Genomic DNA, 21,501 nt, shown 5'->3' on the forward strand with positions numbered 1-21,501 from the left:
CCCTTTGTGCTCATCCCCATTTCTGACACAGTGCTGCGAGCTGCTGGTCCTCAGATTTCATTTTGAAAAGCCACCTATCTACACATGTCCATCTTCTAGAAATGTCCTCCACGTATGCTAGAATCAGGAATATATATATCTTAAGTCTGAATTTTCTGCCTACAGAAGTTTCCCTTCTTCTTAAAGGCCATATATCTCAGCTATCTTTCATCTTCCTGCAGATCATCTGCATCTTTGTCTTGCCCACATTGGTAACGTAGGTCCAATCATCCCACATCCCTTTGGAAGACACTAACTGTACTCAGCACATCATTCTCACAATGAGACACATCATCACTGAGCTGCAGACTGGGAAAGTGTACAGCAAGATCAAAACACAGGACACTGGCCATCACAACTTCATACACCCCAGAGGGCAAACAGGAAGGTGGCAGAAGGGTGCTTGCTGCCAATTACTGTCTCAAGACATGACGTTTTCCTTGATTCTTCAAAAATATTATTAAGCATTTCTTACAAGCATCCACACTCAACTGTGCCAGGTAAGACAAAAGGCAAAAAAGATCTTCCTCATGACATCTATATTTTTTTCACAGGTAGCTTGAGGCACTGAACCCTGTACCATTCCTTTATTTTTAAGAAACTGTTGCCCTCATACATTGTTGTTCCCTTTTCTTTCAATACTTTAAAAATAATGCAGGACTGTTCCCAGGGCATGATCAGTGAAATGACCAGTAATAATCTGCACAACACTGCAAGTCTCCCTTTTGGTGCGTCCTCATCAGGCCTGACTTTCACTGTCCTTCAGCAAACTTTTCTTCTCTGAAAATATCCCATAATACATTTATAGATATGTAGCAAGACCAACATCTTCTGCTGTGGTCAGTGTTGCTAGCCTGCCATGGGCCCATGTTTGTAACAAATCTCACTGCAAACTCCTTGCTCCTCCAAACCACCTCCCAAACATTTGTCAGTGCTTATTGCTGTTTGGCTCAGGCACCTTTGAATCATGCTTTGATTCATTCCTTTAATATCTTTTCAGATGCTTTAGCCATACAATTGTCACCAACAGAGGGTTTCTGCATCAAGGCTACCCTTCCTTTTTTTAGGGACTTTTTCCAAGAGCATGTAGTGATAGGACAAGGAGGACTGGATTCAATCTAAAAGAGAGTAGGTTTAGATTAGATATTAGGAGGAAGTTCTTTTCTGTGAGGGTGGTGAGACACTGGCACAGGTTGCCCAGAGCAGCTGTGGCTGTCCCATCCCTGGAATTGTTCAAGGCCAGGTTGGACGGGGCTCTGAGCAACCTGGGATAGTGGAAGGCATCCCTGCCCATGGCAGGGGTTGGAACCAGATGATCTTTAAAGTCCCTTCCAACCCAAACCATTCTATGACTCTGTGATCCTTGCCAAGAGTGTTGTGTCTGTCTCCGTCTGTGAATGGTGGAACTCAGTGGCACAGGGTAATTTGCAACCCAGAAGAACAGATGGGTTCAAAAGGTGACAGGCAAGTTCACAAGGACGTAGCATTAGTGTTTATGGTCACCTGAAGGCAGCGTGGCTCAGGAAAGCCAGCCGCTGTGAAGACAATGCCAAAGGCGTCAGCCCCAGACCTATTTGGTGTCCCCAGCGGCAGATGAGCCGCCCCTCTACCGGCCCCAGTCCCGGTGCAGCCGTGGCTCGGGCCGGCTCTGGCAGCGGAGCCGGACGGCTCTGAGGCGCTGCCAGCGGCTGTGGGGCTGACACCCCCTCTGCAGCACGGCCACGAACGGCACAGCCCCGTGCCCGGTCCGCTGACCCGCAAAGCGCCGCGCCCACCCGGCCCCGGGCCCAGCGCGCCCCAGCCCACAGCCCTCGGCTCGGCCCGGCCCGCGGGTCCCCGCGGGAGGAGCGGGGGCGGTGCCGCCCGAGGCCCCTCCCGGCCGGTGCCGCGGTGCCGCCGTTGCCAAGCGCCCAGAGCCGCCTCAGCCCCGGCCCTGCCTGTGCGCGGCCCCTCCGCGATCATGGAGAGCCTGTACAGCCCCTCCGCCGCCTCGGTGCTGGCCGAGCTGCAGTGGGAGCCCGGCTTCGCCATCCCCGTGGCCAACGCCGAGAACAAGGCGCTGGAGGACGAAGTGAGCGCGGGCCCGCGGCCGCCAGGGAGAGGAGACCGCCCTTTCCCCGGGGCCGGGGAGGGAGGGAGGGATGGAGGGATGGAGGGAAACCCCACGAGTTCCGCCGAGCTGCCCGGGGAATCGGCAGGGAGATCTCCGCCTCCAAGCGTGGGACCCGCGCACCCGCATCCCCCGAGCCCCTCGGGAGCAGCAGTGCGAGTTGTGCGTTTCCTTAGCAAAGCTCCGGGTTTTCTCCTGAAATCCCTCATTGCTCTGCTTTGGAGGAACGTAGTATCTACTTCTTACGTTATTTTTTCATTAATAATTGCAATGACTATTTTTAGGTAGTTGCAGGTAATAAGCACTTAACCGCAAACAGTAGCTTGACGATTCTAACTCTTAAACAGCTCCAGAAAATGCTAAAGGAAAAAGAGAACCTGCAGAATGAGTTGACCAACTTTGAGGAGCGCATAGAAGCAATGACGTCTCATTTGAAAAACGTGAGACAAGAGATAACCTTCTCTCAGGTAAATGGCCACCTCTAGCAGATCTGTTGTGTGAAACAGACCTGTTACCTGAGTATCTCTCTGTGGCTGCTGTCCCTGTATATTTTGCCAGCTTTGTTAGAGATTTGTTAGGCCTTTATTCCAGGATTTCCACAAGAAACAAAAGTTAAACTATGTATCTCAGTGATTTTATTTGATGGTCATTAAGACCATCCAAATTCAAATTACTGAACGTAGGAAAAAGCCAGGAAGGCTGAATTTTAGAATTCTTCCTGAGTGGGGACTTTTGTAGGTATTAATAAAAAAAAAGAAAGTTGGTCAAGGAAAACACTAGTGTAAGAGAAAAATAAATTTATAATTTTTATAATGGTGAAGAATTAATTGTGAAATGCTGGTGAAGACTTAATTCACAGACATGAAAAATGAAGTGAGATGGTCAAGATCTAAGTCTTACACTCTGAATTAACTGACCAAAAGGGCTGGTTTAGATTTCTAAAGAGTCTTGAGATGAAGATTTATGCCTTTCAGATAAAATATCCTGGGTGAAAAAGTCTTAAGAAACTCCCCTGTCATTGAACAACTTCTTAATTTTTTTGGTGCTTGATTCAAGTGTTAATTTGAATTAAAAGAAAGATTAGACAATACATAAATACTGCTTTAGGCCAGCAGGGGAGGTCAGTCTCAGCACAGAACAATAAAAGATTTTTTTTTGCTGTGCCTCCTGAATCTGATGTAAAGTCAGTGGTGATCAAGAGACTAGGATTTTGATGTTGAAAGTTTAAGATCCTGAATCTTGAGTGAAAAATCTTAGAATTGAATTTTTAGGGCTATAAAATGTTGATCTGTGGATACTTGATACAAGGTATATATATGTATACATAAGGATACATGTATTTGAAATATTAAAATCAAACCAATAAATTTTCTCTGAAAATTCCTTCATTTACGTGGTGAAATCACTCCATGTCTGACTTGGGATTTGATTTTGTGTAAAAAAAATGGTTTGTTGATGTATGCCTTTTGTTTATTGTAAAATACTGAACTTTATTATTCTGCAGTCTCTTTACAAAGCCAAAGAGAATGAAATTGAAACTGAACATCACTTTAAAGCCCTTGCTGAGAGAGAATATGGACGTCTCAAAAACGACATTAAACGACTGAAAGATGAGATAGCTTCCTTGAGACAAAAGAAGAACATTCAAGAAGTAAGGTTTGAAATTTCTGGAAGAGAACACCTATACTGCAGAATTTTATGGCTTGTCCTCACTTGCACATACAGCAACAGTAGTATAAGTTAAGAATAGCTAATTAAAATTAAAGCTTATAAACTGTAATAGATGATCTGGATGGACTTTCCCCTGTGTAGGTGAGTGACACTGAGGATCTCCTTGCATAGAATGGTCAAGACTTAGCAAATAATAATTAGATATTGAAAGAGTTCTGTTCTTAATGCCAGATACACAGCCACACATCCATATCATCGTATTTCTAATGCTCACATGTGTTTTCTTAATAGTTTAAAAATTAAATTGTCAGTGGCAAATCTTCTCTACATAAAATAAATCTACTCTACATAAAATCATGACTTGGGTCATGATTTCAATATCAAAAATGTAAGTTACAAAGTAATCTAATGCTACCCAATCACAGGTGGTTTTCTGGGTTTGGAACTGTCTCTTTTTCCTTCTATTAATTATTTAATTTTTTTAATTTGCTCTTTTTCTTCTGATTTAGGCTGTTTGTAATCTCCAGTCTCTCAGAATGGGTAGCAGGATGAAAATAGTCACACTATTCAGCTGGATCTAGGTTCTCTCATTTTTGTGTCAGGAAGTCTGTTCACAATCACATGAAGAGGTCACATTTGAAAATTGATATGTAGGATAAGGGTCTAACAACTTGGCCTTAATGAGTGAGAGAACCTTTACCTTTTGATGCCTCAGATCAGTTTATTGTGTGGAACAAACACCCTGCACGTGGGTGTATCTTGCCGGAGGTTGACTTTTCTGTTTAAAATAATTTGCATTTTAAGTTTGTGGCAACCTACTGTCTTGTTTCTTCTTTAAGACCAGGATGTCCAATAGCATTCCTCAAGTACAACCCACAAAAGAAAACTATCAATTCTGTGGGCAAGATGTGGGTAGAATTGTTACAGTAGCTTGAAGTGGTTGCTTCAATTACTATTCAATGAATATTAGACATTTGATATTGAACCTCTAATTTTCTCTTATTTTATTAGAACACTATAAATAAAACCACTAAGAAGCTGGAAAACTTAAAACAACAGATGAACTGTGATGAGGAACTTCTGGAAAGCTGGATAAAGGAAATAAATCGTACAGATAATGATGCTAGTGCAATCCAGAAGTATGCACAGCAAGATGAAGGGAAACTAGGAGTAAGTAGCAAAGACAGCAATTTTCAGAAACCAAATGGAGAACCATTTTGTCACTTGAAGACCTTGTTATGTTATCAAGTGAGATGAAAGGAAGACAAGATTTTATACAATACTGCTTTGAAACTGGTTTCCATTTAGCACAACGGTGCAATTCCATATGAGGCTCATTTTAAGGTTCAGAGAGAACAGGTTTTACAACAATGAGAAACATAATTGAAGACATTAATTTGCTTGTTCATCTGGGTAAAATTTAACTTTTTTTGAGAGGGTGCACAGATAGATTGTAAAGTCTAGAAAACATTGCCACTGAATTAAGAGGAGTTTATTCAAAAATTCACACCAAGTACGGATGAATAGTGTAGGATTTCACATTAGAACTGAAGTTGTTAATATTGCTGAGAACAAAGTACAGCTACTTCAGCATAGCTACCTGGAATAATGGAAGATATAGACATATTTATCTGTATAAAGAGAGATTCCAGTCAAAAGCTCAGAGTTTATAAGGGTGAGTTCCTGAGTATATTATTAATTTAGAGATAAGTAACCCTGGTTATGATTCTTTTTAGCCTTTAAATAGAGTGAGGAGAAATTTGATTTTTACTCACTGAATACTTAACCCAGAAACTTTAGTTTACACAAACAGTCTCACTGCTGTATGCCACAGACACCACACACATTTACACACTGTGGAGGGTTACTTTGGCCTTGCTGTGCTCTGGTTCTTATGGCCATTTGTATTGACTGAAAATGTGGGAGGCTACACTGTCAATTTTTTGTTCTCTAAAACACAATAAAATGGATGCCTCAATAATCCAACCCCTGATTGTAGCAGGGCTTCAAGAATTCATACGATGTGATTTATTTATTTTCAAATACTTCATTTTCATATCCTTTCATTTTAGGCATTAACCCTTCAAATAGAAAAGTTGACCATGCAAGCAAATCAGAAGCGCAGAGCTCTGGATAATGAGCTTACAGAAACCATGACAGCTCAGGTTTGTGCTTAAGGTTCTCAGAGATCCCTTGTTTATATGTGACATTTTTAACATCAGAAATCATGGGGGTGCTTTCTTTTAAACAGATGGAGCTTGACAGAGCAGCTGAAGATTTTCGCAGAGTTCATCAAGAAAGGCAAGAAGTCATCAGGCAGTGGGAGAATGCAATTCAACAGATGCAAAAAAGAGATCAGGAGATTGATCATTGTGCTTTGGTAAAACCGCTGTAACTGATCCATATCTGAGTTTTGGGGTTGTTTTGTTGCTTGTTGGTTTTTTGGTTTTAATTAACATGAAAACTATAATTTTATGATTAGCTAATGCTTTACTTGAACTTTCAAAATGCACAATTTTCACTGAATAGTTATAAACCTGTCAGGTAAAGTAAGCATCACTAATGCTGGTAATTTTCCTGTTGAATTTCATCTGTTTCAAGTCTACCTGAAGTTTTGCTTAGCTTTTTTTCCCCAATTCAATCAATCAATAATTATTTTATTTTCATAGGAGTTTACAGTGTCTTTTTGTTTTTAAATTATTGGAATATTTTGGAAGTTTCCAGTCCAAAACAGTTGTAGTGTTTGCTGTGATGTATCCATGGAACAAAGTAATTTTAGGAATGATAACTGAACTCAGGCAAATAGTAATCATAATAGGAATTGATCTTCTGATTGTACCCTTTATTAATCTGACACAACTAATGGAAGCAAATCTAAAGTGTTTTTATTCTGATAGCTAATTGCAGAGATAAAACAGGAAATCCGAAACAAAGAACTTTTGCTGAGAGAGAAGACTTCCTTTTTGGTAAATGAAACTGTTAATAATATGGAATATGAAAAGAAAATCTCTTCTGCTGAGCGGGAAGCAAACAACCTCCGAAAGGAGTACCAGACTCAGGATACTCGCAGGACTCAGCTGCAGGATGAGGTAAGGGTGACCAAAGAGTTCAGGAAAACAAACTGAAACTATAACTGAGGACCAGATGGAGGAAATACAGGAATAGCATTTCCTTTTCTCTGGTTTTATACTAGACTCTTAATAATTCAACAAAATGTTGCTTTTCTCAGCCTACTCCTGTTTATTTGGATCTGAACCCTCAATTTAATCCTGTAATTGAGAGTGGTGAAAAGATTGGAATGTATTCTCTGTTGTGTAGGTGTAAAATGGATTAATTTTCTCTTAAATGGTCTAACACTGTCAGATGCCTCAGGAGGCTTCTTTCTTTTAGCATACACAGACTGCAGTATTACATAAAGATGAGAGAAATCTCTTCCAGATTCCAAACAATTCCTGGTCAGTGCTCTCAGAAGTGTGTGTTGGTGGGCCTTGTAGTCAGGTTACAGTTCCTGGGTAAAACACCCAGTGTTTTCACATGGCTTTCTAATCAAGACGCAGTAGGACAGGGCTGCCCTGTGAACAAGCTGTGCTTGATGCTGTCCATACTTAACTCTGCACTTAAATCTGGGAATGAGCTGCACTGCTGAATTACTTAAATGCCTGTAGAAGTATTTCTAAGAAGTAATTCAAGTTTCATGGCTCTGTTGAAAAGAGATACACTTGTATTATCTGAGTAAGTTTTTTTCTTAACAAGAAAATGGTAACACTGGCCTAATCAGCAAGCTTGGTGATTTTTGAAAAACCCTGCATCTGCTGTTGCCTTAATTTTGAATAGCTTTTCTGTAGCAGGTGGTTCATAGACTGATCTCCTAATTAAACTGTAGGTAGCTCAGACAAGGTATAGGCTATTAGATTACCCTATAATTCATGCAAGCTTGAGGGTTTGTAGAATTGGTCAGTTTTCATCTCAAGCTGTGAGATTCTTGCTTGAAGTTTTTCCATAATTAATACTCTATGATGGGATAATAGAACAGTCTCCCTTTATTAGAGCATTTGTGGCATGCATGTGAGAAACAAGGAAAGAAGGAGACAGTTCAGCCAACAACATGTGACCTCTAAGAAACTTGCTATACATGCCCTTGATCAGGTTTCTTCATCTGTGAAAGTGAACACAATTATGCTGTTAAGTGATACTGTGAAGATGAAAGAGCTACTGATTGTAAAGTATTCCTATCCTGTTTAATAAGTATATGCTGTTATGTATATTTTACCAAATTAAATATCTGTGTATTTTTGTCACAGTGATGTCTTAATCAAAATAATTTGATGTGTCCCGAAAAGTTTGACATAGAAATGTTTATTAGATACATAATGTTATCCATGTTCACAGAGAACCTCAGCAAAGTCAGCTCTGCACTATAAAACCACAGTTCCACTCATACAGATGCTGTTGGACAAGAATTGCAGCCCACAGCACCTCTATAATTCTTTCTATGTTCTTAATTATTATTTTCTCCCACTACTCATACTATGTAAATTAGTCTATTGAATTTACTGGCTGGGCCAATTTATAGTGCCTCAGAATTTTCAGCACTCCTCATTTGGAGAGCACTGTTTAAAAGTAATGGAATACTTTCCAATAAATAGGAAAATATAATTTTAAATATCTTAACATGTACCAAAGAAAATAAGAGCTCAGTTGCTTGACTTTGTAATTTATTAGCTGCAGGCTTTGAAATCCATTGTGAACAGAACTGCTTCTGATCTAGAATCTTTGAGAACACAAGTAACCAATCTGAAGAAAGAAATTCAGGGGAAAAAAGCCAGGTAAGAACCAGACCTTTAAAGATATAATTGGTAAGGATTAGTAATACAATCAAATCCTTGAGATAGCAAAGAACCTTAAATAATGTTGATGACTGAAGCCTCTAACTTTCTGGTTACTTCATGTCCTGCATAGTTTTTGGCACTGGGTAATTTAGGCAAGATACTCCTGGTAATCCTTGTTTTTAAAGGGTGTGAAAAAAATCAGGACCTTGCTTATCATAGGTTGAAGTTCAGACTGAGGCAACTGCTCAGTCAGATTTGCTGCTTCCTTTTGGCAGCATTGTCTAGGCAACCTTCATTTAACTTATGTCATTTTGTTTAGATTACACCTTCTTAATGAAAAAAATGCAAGTCTTTCTGATAAACTGAAGCTTGTGATTGAGGAGTCACTCAGTTCAGAAGAGAAAGCTTTGAGGTTTGAAGAAATATTGAAAGAAGAAGAAAAAAGTGTCGAGGTAAAAATGTTTTTTGTGGTTTCTATAGAGGAGTCATTTGTATTTGCAAGCTTTATATTTTGAAATGATCTCTTTAATTTTAGAATTTTCTATTAAAATGAAAGTATTAATATGACATGTAGCTATTTCATCAAACACTGAAGTAATGTGCATGTGGATATGTCTGTGCTGAGAAAACTCTGGAGGAAAATAAGTGATCCTACTAATTCAGACTATATTAATACAGGGGTCTGATACCCATCAATAAGGTTGTTAAAAAGTGAGACTCTTGTCAGGATGGCTTTTCAGTAACACTGCGACCAAAAACTTCATGGCTCTAGTAAAACACCACCAAAATTTATAAACCTCCAAAGAGCTGTGATTTTGGCAAACAGTTCAAAAAATATTTAGGAATCTTTTAATCAGATTTGGCTGGCCTAGTCTGCTCTTCATTATTTAATTCTACTACATGATACTCTGACACATCTAACTTGTGGACTATTAAGTAATAACTGGCTCACTTCAGATTTCATTTTCGTGAATAAAGATTTTGATCTGGGAAATGGCATATACAAGCTATAATAAGGTGACTATTTTTTTAACATGCCTAATAATACTTTTATAAAATTAAAAACCCACTTCTTAGGTTGGAAATTTAAGTATAGGAATAAAAATTTGTTATCATCTGATAAGCTGTAAAGGGCTTTTGAATAAATGCAGTGTTGTAATGCAATCTTCTGAACTTTCCTGCATTTCAGGAAATGCTTATACTCTTTTGTCATTTTGCTACTAATTCTCTTAAAGTATTTTCACTACTTCTGACTGAACATGACAAATATTTGTTTACCTTTTTCTGGACAACTGAGCATTGGATATGCTGAAGCTTTCATTTCTCTAGAATGACCAGTTTAAATTAATGTGACAGCAGCTGTCCCACACAACTGACAGCCAAGCTGTATTTGTGCATACCACTCTATGCTCTTTTTTTTCCTTCCCTGTTTTGTGTTTCCTGTAGCATGCATGTGAAATAATGCCTTGCAGTAGATTGAATGTTATTTTTCAAACTTTTTAACTCCACAGGCATTAATCACACATTTTAAATATACTTTGAGAAACTACAGACAGGATGTCTTTCCTTTATAGAGAGTTTCTTAAATCACAGTCTTTACTGTTTTGGCTTTTCAGATAATTTAAAAACAATTTCTAATGGTGTAGCATTTCATTAAAATGAAAACCTCATTTGTTTCCCCTTAAGACAGTTTCCAGGGTGGCTGAAGCCTTAGCAGGGTTTCTTTACTCGTGTCTGTGGCGGATAACCTAAGATGACATTGAGCTTGGCAGCTCCACAGCTCCAGGGGAATATTTTAGCTAGGATGAACTGTTCTTGAACAATGTCTGTAATGTATTAGTCAGAAGCCTCCCTTCCATCACTGTTAGACACACATGGCTATTTGCTGCATCTGTTAATTTACTGTGAAGAGATATTTATAGGAACAATGTGGATGAAATGTCACTGTTTTGCTCTCTAGTTCTGTGGTACTTCTCCCTCTTCAATTTGTGGCAAAACACTGTTGCACAGTGAAGCTTATTGAATGGCTTATCTCTGTTAACAACCTCACTTAAAGGGAGACCAACAATTTCTGTTAAATAAATTAATTTAGATATGCAATAAAGACCATGAGGAGAAGGTCAAATCATGAACCAGTGTCAGTGGATGAATTCATCGTCATTAGTTTCAGAAATACAGCTCAGCATTTGGCACATGCTTAAAAACCAGTTTGCTTCCTGAAGAAATTTCCTTTGTTCACGCATGATGCAAAGCTCACTGACGTGTGCTACACTCCATAATATTTTCATATTAAACTTACACTTGCCTCTTACATCCTGAGTTTTGACTTTGGAATTGCACCTACAGCAAGTTCAACTACAAAAAAATTCTGCTGGGTAGAATGGGCAATGTGATTACAAACCCTTAGTGAAGGCATTAAATTCTTTCACCATTATTTACGCCAGCAAGGTGCTTACATACATATTAAATCAAGAATAAACACACTATTAATCAATGTAGAAAAGCGAGTTCTCAGGTGTTTTGCATATTAATTTAAATGTACATCTTCAAATTCTGTACCAAACTTGAGCTAAATGTAAATGAGTCCTTTGGAACAGGAAAGGGAAATCTCATCACTTGTTTTAGGATGTACCTCACAGGAAACTGGCATGCTCAATGGCCTGAGCTTTGGAAGGTCTTTGGCTACTTGCGTGGGAGAGGTGAAAGGAGGGAGGGAAAGAATAAAATTGTTTTCCTTATTAGGGTTATAAAAAGGAAATAATCTCAATTTTCATTGTTTTCAATCCATTTCAGGTTACCTGAAATGTCTGGCATTCTTTTATCCTACTAAAACCTCATTTCCTGCACTGATTTAGGTGTTAATGGCAACTTACATCTGAGAAAAAGGAAGTGATTTTAGAAAGTGTAGTTTTTAGATAAACACACATGTACATACATGTGCACACACAGTGTTACAAGATTTAATAAACCATTGAAAAGCTTTGTATTATATTTCTCAAATATTCACAGATGCTGGAGGCTGTAAGGAGGTTTTTTGAAAAGAATGACAGGAATTTAGTTTTCTGGAAGGCTGAAAAGAGTAGCATTTCTATAACTGAGAAAAAAAAGTCATGTAATTGTAGGGTAGGATTAGATTTTTAAGAAATGAATAAAAAATACTTTCTCCTTCAAAAGTCAAATACTTTTTTTGCCAACCATTTTGAAGACTTACAAAATTCCATGTTCATATTAATGGAGATAGTAATATTTTTTTTTCTATATATGATTAATAAAAGCAAATAATTATTCAGAAATCAATTCTGATGTGATTAATTACTTCTTTCTTCTACTTAATGATCAATCTGTCACCAGGAAAAAGAAAATGAAATGAGTAGGTTAAAGGACCTACTTTTCAAGAAGACTCAGGAGTTAAAAGGGCAGAGGGATAAGGAGAAGATTGTTCTGGCAGAAATTGAGGGAGGTCAAAAATCGCTTAAAAATCTCAAGAGTCGACTGCGCAAACTTGATGCAGATCTGTTAAAACAACAAGGATTAATATATGACCAGGTAAAATGTGAATGTATTTTCACACTATGGTTGTTTCTTGAGTCCGCTGATAGCACGTTGCTTCAATTCTGTAATCTGTAACAGTTTTCCATTTTGGAAATGTTATGCAGTATCATTTGAAGACTGAATTTATTTCTGTCTCTAGATGTACAGATAAAATTGAAATTACTGAAACTTGCCAAAGTATCACCTACATTTTGTACTTGGGTCTTTCATTATTTTTTTGGATCAGCTGCTTTTCCCACTAATTCCTAAAACCCATTCTATACTTTGATCCCTCTGAAACACAGACACCTCAGGGTATATTTTTAAAGCAATACAAGAGGTACATGCCAAAATCCTGTTATTTACTAATTGGATTATGTGCCTATTTCCTATGCACCACTTTGAAAATTTGCTCTTTTATATCAGCACCCACTGCTAGCAACAAGATGGCAACTCCATTGTAAGCCTCCCTACAGCAGCCTGTGCTGAGTGTGCTTTGTTACTCTTCTAGAAGATTACCCCAAACCATCACTGCTCATCAGTCATCTAAGATATTTTGCTAATGAGGTCTATAAGCCAGAAACTACTATAAAAACAATAGCTTAATTGGGTGACTGTCCTAAAGCCAACACTTAGATCCAAGGTTTTTGCTTATCTCAGACTATTAATTCCCTTAAAATTTATTTTAACAGGATTTTTATATTCAGCAAATACAGAGACGGCTGTCACGGTTAGAAGGGGAGGTTAATTCAGATGAAAAACAAGTTTTGGAAGGAAAAGTTGCTGAGCGTAAGAAAACCTTAGAAGAAAAAAAAAAGGCATATGATGTTCTACAGTCATTGTGCAGGAAACTTCAGGTAACTTCCTTAGAACATCATTTTGACTGTGTATCATTTAGAAATCTCAGTGAATTAAGTAGATTGGGTCTTAGTAATTAAGAAGTTGGTATTAGACTAAAGGTTATTTGAACTTTGTGTAACCCATATGGAAAACATATATTCCCTATAGCTTCCAGAAAAATAGATTATTACTGCCCAAGTGAGACACCTTAGCATGAAGACAAGCATTGAATGTTGGAAAGACAAGCTGAGCTTTCATCAAGACTGACTGCTTGCAAATGTCTGAGTTTATCATTTGGCCCATGCAGAAATAGGAGAATGCTGTTTTGTGAAGCTATTACTTTTATATTTTTCATAAATTCGTAAGTACAGTTGCATTTAAAGTTGTCCAAAGACCCCGTGCAGTACCCTGCATGAGGACATGCCATGCAGTTTGCAGAGCAGCATATGGATGCATCATGATGATGGTTCCTGGTTCCAGGACTTAAATACCTCTCATTTAAAATTAACTGGTAGCTTTTGTTGCAATTTACATTCACTGAAATAAGTTCAATATAACTTATTTTGAAACAGAATGATGTCCAAATCACCAAGAGAACAATTGATAAGACAAGAGAAACAGCAAGTGGTTTGATAGTGAAGATAGAAGAACTAACTCTTTTCAATGAGAGATCGCTTCAGGAGTTAAAAAAAGCAAAACACATTAAGCAGGTACAGTATTATTTTGCAACTTTACTAATACAGTACAGTTTGGTTTGTTTGGGGTGTCATCTGCTTTCTACAGTGCTACATCATTACATTCATAAGAACCCTTTCGGTAGTTTTCTAATTTATACTTCCTTCCCAAACTTTGAAGTCATCTTCATCACTATTATCTTACTAGGCAAAGTGTTGCTTCTCCTCTCTATACAGCATAAAGTTTGATGAAGTATCAGTATAATCCCACATTAGCTATACCACAATATCCACCAGATCAGTGGAGATGTTGGGGTTTTTTCCCCTGAGAAACAATTACCTTTAAAATAGAAAATACATTTACTGTTCAGGGATGTCTTTACAGAACACAGAGTTTTTACTCTCAATCTGTGATGCCTAGTAATAAGTTTGGCACAGTATTGTTATTAAACACTAAGCATTTTTTTCTAACAGATGGTTTGAATCAATTTATATTCCAGTTTGAGGAATTAGAAACAAAGTGTAAGTCCTTTCCTCACATTTTGATAAGCAGAAAAATACAGTTCCCACTCCTCCAATTATTGCACAATTTTTTTTCTGCAGTAAGCTTTACCCTTCCTAAAGGAAGCACTAACATAGTAGAAAAAAGCAGAGTCTAAGTAGCAGGGGAAAGAGTTTTGACTTTGACTTAACTGGTGCACTTCCTCTTCAATGAAAACTCTTTCCCTAAACATGGAACTTTTCTTTGAGGATAAAATTCAGGGGAACAAAAGAAGCTAATGTCCTAAAAGTACTCAGATAAAAATCGCTCAAGTTTGGGATCATACGAGTTTTTAACAGAATGATTTAAAGTACTTCCATGCTAATGAAGTTCACCATTTGCTGCTTTTCATAAGCTTTGGTATACAAAATTTGCTCATGTAACACGAATTGCAAGCCTACAGAATCTAGAATATACTCCAAGACAGTTTTAATGGTTCAAGAGAGATATTAACTGTTCCAGAAAGCTCCTTGTCAGGTCTCTTATTTTATTTGAAACCACCTAAACTCAAAAAGTTGTAGAAGGAAAAGTCTAATAACCCAAAACTCAGCCTGAATTAGAAAGTCTGATGAATTTGTGTAAAACCATTCAGGAAACAATCTACCCCTGTCACACTCACCATGTTAAACTGTTGGCAAATGAGGAAATGATAACATTTTTAAATGCAGAGCAAAAGGAGTATTACAGTTGTATATATATTAAAGGTAAAATAATGAATAAATATTGCCTTACTAAATTATAAATAATCTTAATTAAAACAATGATTTCTTATTTTGATACCATTTGGCACTTATTAGGAGATGATGGTTGAAGATAATCTCTTAAAACTAGAACTGAAGCGCCTTCAAAATACTCTGTGTAATAAAGCAGAGAAAGTTCTAACACTGGAAAAACAACAACTGGAGTTAAAGAAAGCCATAGCAGAAAGAACTGAGGAAATCAGGATCCATAAGGCAATGCTGGATTCCCAGATACGACTGTTGGATCAGGAACGGCATCGCATGAGGTAACTGTTCTTACAGAAATTAAACTCGTAGCTTTCATTGAGTACATTTTTTATGGGGACACACTAAAAAGAGAAGCATTTTACTCAGCTTCACCGTTAGAGAAATTGAAAATTAAATAAATCTTGCTCAGTTATCTACCAAGACAGCTGAGGCCAGCAAGAGACCCCTTCTGTGACCCCCCAAGGCTGCAGCTTTAACCCCTCAGTGAACAGGAGATCAGTGGCCTTGCTGTGAGTGAGGATCCTCAGCAGAACTGAGAGGAAACCTCAGTCACAGACATCTTTTTACAGTTAACAGTGTGTATGTAACTGCCTTTTTCAAATTATTCTGGACATGTGAAGCCATGTGTCTGGAGCCACGCCAAAGTACATGAAACAGAAAAGTTGTTTTTAAAGAGGGTTTACTTCCCAGCTGCTTGATAAAACTGTAATTTCTTTGATTCAAACAGTACAACTGGTTTGTTTTGTGGTGTCTTTTGTTTGGTTGAGCTTTTTCTTCTTTTTAACTAATGAGCTTTCCATTATGTATCCTATGTAACAAATTAAATCTCATGCGTTACATACGCACCCTCTTATAAAGCAACAACACAGAAATAACATTTCCCTCTTGTAACAATCAGTGCAAAGTATCTGGGATGGTTTTAGCCCTGAAATCCCAGTATCCAGATTCAGCCAAAAGTGAACACTTCAGCAGCTGAACTGCCGTGCTGACCATACCCCACACAACGGCAATGAGAGTGATTTAGTGTGCCTGATGGTACCTTAACATTCCCACTGCTGGATCAGTGTGAGGCACAGCCAGAAACAGCCCCAAATCAAGACTCTGTGGAAGTAAGGAATGTTAAGGTACCATCAGCAGGGGGCAGCTGGAACAGCTCTGGGAGTGAAGGGCCAGACCTGTACATGTGGGGAAGGACTGTGGCACAGGCTCCCAGGATGCAGTGATCTGGGATGTCAAAACAGATTTGGCTCCATTAAGAACTGCAAAAGTCACGTAGGTAACCAGAACAAGGGCTGTTTGTGGTTGGGAGAACACAGAAAGCAAGCAAGACCAGTAGCAGCACAATTCCTAGTACAGGCTGCTGGAATAACAGGAATTTAAACTGCTGCAGCAAGAATGCCCACAAAACACTACCAGACAAACACTTTCTCAACCCATTTATTTTCTCCCCAAACAAATCAGTGCTGAATTTCAAGATCGTCTATGGAAAATTGATAGACTGAAATGCAGATACGAAATTTTTACTCTTTCCATGCCACCTGAAGGAGAGGAGATGAAAAGTCAGGCCTACTATGTAATTAAGGTACTTTATCAACATAATTCATTATAATTCAATTATTTAAGCTATAGATTTCCCTGGGCTCTAAGACAACCTCCTTGCCTACTGCTTACTTTGAGTCTAATTGTTGTACATTATCTGACACCATTGGTTATTTAAATTATACAGAAGTTTCACAAGAATCTATGTGGAGCCTTAATTCTGAGCAGTTTGAAAACTTCACTTTAGTGCTCATTAATTTACAAAACCACAAGAATTACTGGTCAAGTGATAATCCACTATGAACTGAAAACAATTTTATTGGAGTCTCATGTGACCTTAAGTTTTTCTAACTGTCAGTTATTTCCAGATATTCATTTTACCATATGGGGTTTATACCTTGAAAAATGTCTGCTTTCCCCCTTCACTTACCAATTACCTATGTATACTTCAGCTTTTCACTGGAAAAAAGAGAAAATCAGTCTTTATCCATAATGCAATACCCTGGTTCTTGAACAAGAATCTGTTAGTTTTGATCTCCACAAATTCTCTGATTTCCTGTTAAAGCCACACACTTTTAGCTGTGAGCTTTGCTCTGAAGTTCATATTTTTTTTATTCTCAAATGTTAAACTTCTTAATGATGGTATTTGTGCTACTGTGAGATCCAGGACAGCAGAAGACCCTCTGCAGAAGCCGTGTGGTCACTGTGGGTATATAAAATAGCCTCTACACCTATGGAGATTTTTCACCATATCAAATCTTCCCAGGGGCTATAGAAAATACTTCACCTGGCGGCTGTTTCTTAAATCTATTGGTCAGATCAATGAGGAGTTACAAGTGACTGATTCCCAAACTGAATGACTTCTAACAGTCTCTCAGTGGTTATATAATGTACAATCTCAAATCTTGGATTTTGTGGGTGAAGGAAGCAGAGGTGAAGCATATGCTGTGATTCACATCAGCAGTGGAAGGCACAGAGTACAGGGTGTAGATGCTGCTGGGCAGGACTAAGTGAGCCTCAGTGGAGATGCAGGTACCCATAATGAATGTATGTGGATGAAACACCTCAAAGAACTTCTGTACTGGAAATAACTCCTCCTTCCAGGTCCCTAGTCACCCAAATCTCAGTTCAAGTGGTTTTAACCCCTAAATACTGCTGTATAATATATATTTTCTATATAATTATCATAATATTTTCAGTATGTCTGCAGTCACCTAAAATATTGGTTTTGCTTTCAGGCTGCACAGGAAAAGGAAGCACTTCAACAAGAAGGTGATGATTTGGATGCGAAGATCTGCAAAGCTGAAAAAGAAATCACAGCTATGGAAAACAGCTTGTGTGTACTTAAAAACTGGAACAGAAACTACAAAAATTCTGTCTCAGGGACTGCCTTGAAAAGTACGTGAAATAGAAATTAGATAGAAAATAGAACTTAATTCTAAATAATACTTATTATTTAACTTTTGTGCCCTCTGCTGGCTCTGGAACTAGTAGCTCTTAAAACGTTCTCCCTCATGAAGCCAGTTACTTTTTCACAGTGTATTGGAATTAGTAAGAGAGTATTTAAAAACCCCTCAAACCCTGAGGCACTGAAATACTGCCAACACCAATATAGTAATACTCTGAGATGCAGTTACTTTAAAGTGCAACTTATTTTCAAGTGAAAATTTAGTTGTATACACAGCAATAATGCTGCCTCATTGTTTGGGATCACAGGTGAGGAACTTGAGGAAAAATTGAAACTAGAAAAGGATAAAAGGGATGCTGATGAAAAATACAGATACAAACAAAGAAAGATCAAGGAACTTCAGGAAAACCTCCAGGTAAAATACAAGTAAAGTTTCCAGTCAGACAAGACTGCAGCATGTAGGTAAATCCATGCAAGTCATCCTAAAGGAAAAATAGGAAATTGTCGTACAATTTTTTTTCTACTCTTTTATTAAGATATGATTTTTAGAAGGCTCTACCTCCCCTTTCAAAAAGTGAGTGCTTATTTGAATTTTCTTCAATCACACCAAAACTTCAGGTGTTTAGTCACATACAGCTAGAAGTTTCAGACTCCCACATGCACTGACAGCTGCTGTTCTGGCAGCCACTAAAGCAGCAGCACACACCACTATTGTACCATCCTGCCCAGCACTGCAGATTAAAATCCACACAGGATTTTTCTAAAATAATACAAAAACTGAAACTGAACAAATTCAGTTTTACTGTCATTGAAGGTGCCTCAGTTAAACAGGATTAATTTAGCTGACTTGTAATTTAGCAGGCTGAGCACTAAATGCAGGCAAACAAGAGTTTGTGTTCAGGCTCCACAGCAAGGACTGACTCATGGTTCCCCTGGTTATCAAAAACCCACTTGGACCTTAAGAAAGAGCAACACTTAATTCTGATGTGTGACATTTCAGTTATATTATTAGGCAGAGGAAAGCAAAGGCATGTGGTCATATACCACATGATTGTTCTAAGCCCTGACTCACTGCCTATAGTCAACAATAATTCCTATTGCTTATTCTACCACCACAGGACATAGCTCTAATTTCAGAGATGTTATTTCTTAAGGTAAAGAAAAGGGACACAGATCTTCATCAGGGAATAAGTCCTGGATATAATGAGGTATTGCAGCAAACCCATTCCTGGCTTTTAATTTTTTTAAAATTTTATTCATTTATTTATTTATTTATTAAAAAACCCAGTTGCCCTTATGGAGCTGATTTTATTCATTCCAGTCAAAGGTATCCCTCTTTTCCTACAGGAAACAATGTTGGGGTTTTTTTAGTATAGCTTTCACTGGTGAGTTGGTAGGGTAGTTTGTAGCTACTATGAGATACATCTTAAAACATGTACCTGTAATTTTATTAACAGTACCTTTAACAATGATGTACATTACCTGGTTTGTCCAGGTCTGTATCCACCAAACAGCTGGACTGGCAGAAAGTTTCGAGTTAACATTAGCACTAATTGCTTGAGCTACATTTAGAAGTAGTAATGACAGCAGACCCTTCCACAAATACAAAAAGTGAAAGGATACCAAACCTGCTTTATAAACTAATACTACTGTTCAAATGAATTTCCAGAGCATGCAACAACACTTTGACATAGTACAGAAGCAGCAGGCCCTCTTTGAAGAGCAAAAGAAGGAAAAACAAGCTCTTATTCTGCAGCTGAAGAAAGACATTGAAGAACAGAAGCGGAAACTAGCAAGGGTTATAAAACAGGTTTGTGTGTTTATTGCTGAGAACGTCTGACTTTATACTGATAGGTAGTTAGTAGTGGGGGTTAAACTCTGTGGGTTAAACTTAGCAGGTGTCTGAAAAAGTGTTGTATTTTCATAAGAACAGTGCTTTAAAAATATTTGTGTTAAGTGTTCCAGACTATCCAGAGAAATTCAGTCTCAGAGTGGAACAGAAACACAGGAAGAGAAAGACATTCATCTTCGTGAACTGAAAGGCTTCAACAGAACCATCAACCAAGTGATAGCTGATGTTCTAGAAGCAAATCCTGGTTTAACTGCAGCCTTTCAAATGTACTTTGACAAGGTGAGCTTTCCAGTTAACTGCCACCAAAATCTTGAGTGAGAGCTCCAGCCTATTAGTCTTTCAAGGACAACTCACAATATGGTAAAACAGGAAAGTGTTCACCTGCTTTCAACATCTCTTCAAATCCCAAGCCCTGTAAATGCTTCTGATATGCCAATTCTGTTATACAACCATCAGATCAACTTGTTTTTTCTTTCCAAATTTTCTAGTTCAATTTAGAGCTTCCTACAGCTGCTTCTCCTAGTGGTAGTCAAACTTCTCAGTCCCCACAGAACTCACTACCTCCTACCAGGTAAGTTCTAACACACTTGGGTTGCTTTGAGATTTTAAGATCACATTTAAACCAGCAAAATTAGTCCCTAACTGAAAGAATTCCTCACTCTTGAAGGTCTTCTCAATTGTCTCTACTTGCTGAAGACTCTATAAAAACTTTCTCCTTACTCTGTCCTTTTACTACGTTTTTCTAGCACGAGGAAGTTTATTTCAGCATCCATCAGTTTAGAAAACCCAGTAATTACAGAATAATTAAATTTACTTTTGTTTACTGTGCTCTAACTAAAAAAAGTGGTTTGATATTATAAAAGCACAATTTTGAGCCATGTTTTACACTTGGTAGTGTGAACAGCCCTTCCTAATTAAATAGAGAAGATATTGATGCTTTTACTGGTACCTTCTTCCACTGTTCAATGTATGCTCAAATAGAGCCTGTACCATGCTGACCCAGTTATGATCCAACATTCCCAGGGATTACTGAAGCCATTTAGTGGTGATGGCTACAGAGATCTCTTCAGGGGCTTTCCCCTGGAACGACCATGGCTACTGGGTGGCTTCATTGTGAGCCACCCTTGACAGCTCTGTTTTAGATGCAGGGATTTCTGTATCTAATTATTAAATTTTTTTCTTTCAGATTCCCCAGTAGAAAAACTTCAGCCTTTAGTCAGGGTTCATCAGCCAAAGTCGTGGAGCTGACCTTGCCTATCCCCACCCCTGAGGAAGCAGCAGCTCTTGGTTCACAGGCACCCAGCAGAGGCAGCACCTCCAGGATTTCTAAACGCAAGAAGTCTTAAGTCATTTTTTGAAGGCCACACTAGTTGAGATTTCTTAATTTCTGCAACTAACCTGTATCCATGGAATTACCTGGAAAATTTGCAGCTGAAGTACAATTGTCATTGTGTGGTTCTGCCACCCACCTTTGCAGGTCTCCCTGTAAACTGTGTAACCTTTTCTTCAGCAACGCAACTGCTGCCTCCCAGCGCTTATAAAGTAAATCCCCACCAAAGCTCAAACCAAGGGTTCACACTTGTTACCTAGGCAATAAACACTGTTGTAAAACTTGCTCTTCTACTTCAAGTTGGGTTTTTTTACATTACTCTTAGAGAACATGCAATACACTTGCCTTCACAGACAGGGAAGGATTCCATGGAGTAGACAGCACATGCAACAGTGCAGCAGGATGGAAC

The 21,501-nt window shown here is 38.3% G+C and overlaps 1 protein-coding gene across 1 annotated transcript; it reads left to right on the forward strand.

Moving 5' to 3' along the window:
• Positions 1 to 1,999: 1,999 nt before the first annotated feature.
• Positions 2,000 to 21,108, forward strand: CCDC39 (coiled-coil domain 39 molecular ruler complex subunit; the record flags this gene model as incomplete). Its single annotated transcript, XM_082288455.1, has 20 exons — positions 2,000 to 2,110; positions 2,497 to 2,616; positions 3,654 to 3,800; positions 4,832 to 4,990; positions 5,893 to 5,985; positions 6,072 to 6,200; positions 6,718 to 6,909; positions 8,543 to 8,646; positions 8,969 to 9,101; positions 12,001 to 12,195; positions 12,873 to 13,037; positions 13,593 to 13,730; positions 15,033 to 15,241; positions 16,425 to 16,545; positions 17,741 to 17,900; positions 18,219 to 18,325; positions 19,580 to 19,720; positions 19,868 to 20,041; positions 20,251 to 20,333; positions 20,949 to 21,108. 20 exons carry the CDS (start codon positions 2,000 to 2,002, stop codon positions 21,106 to 21,108), a joined length of 2,841 nt encoding a protein of 946 aa, XP_082144581.1.
• Positions 21,109 to 21,501: the final 393 nt, after the last annotated feature.

This window comes from Coloeus monedula, assembly GCF_965178545.1.
Source record: "Coloeus monedula genome assembly, chromosome: 10".
Taxonomy (NCBI): Eukaryota; Metazoa; Chordata; class Aves; order Passeriformes; family Corvidae; genus Coloeus; species Coloeus monedula.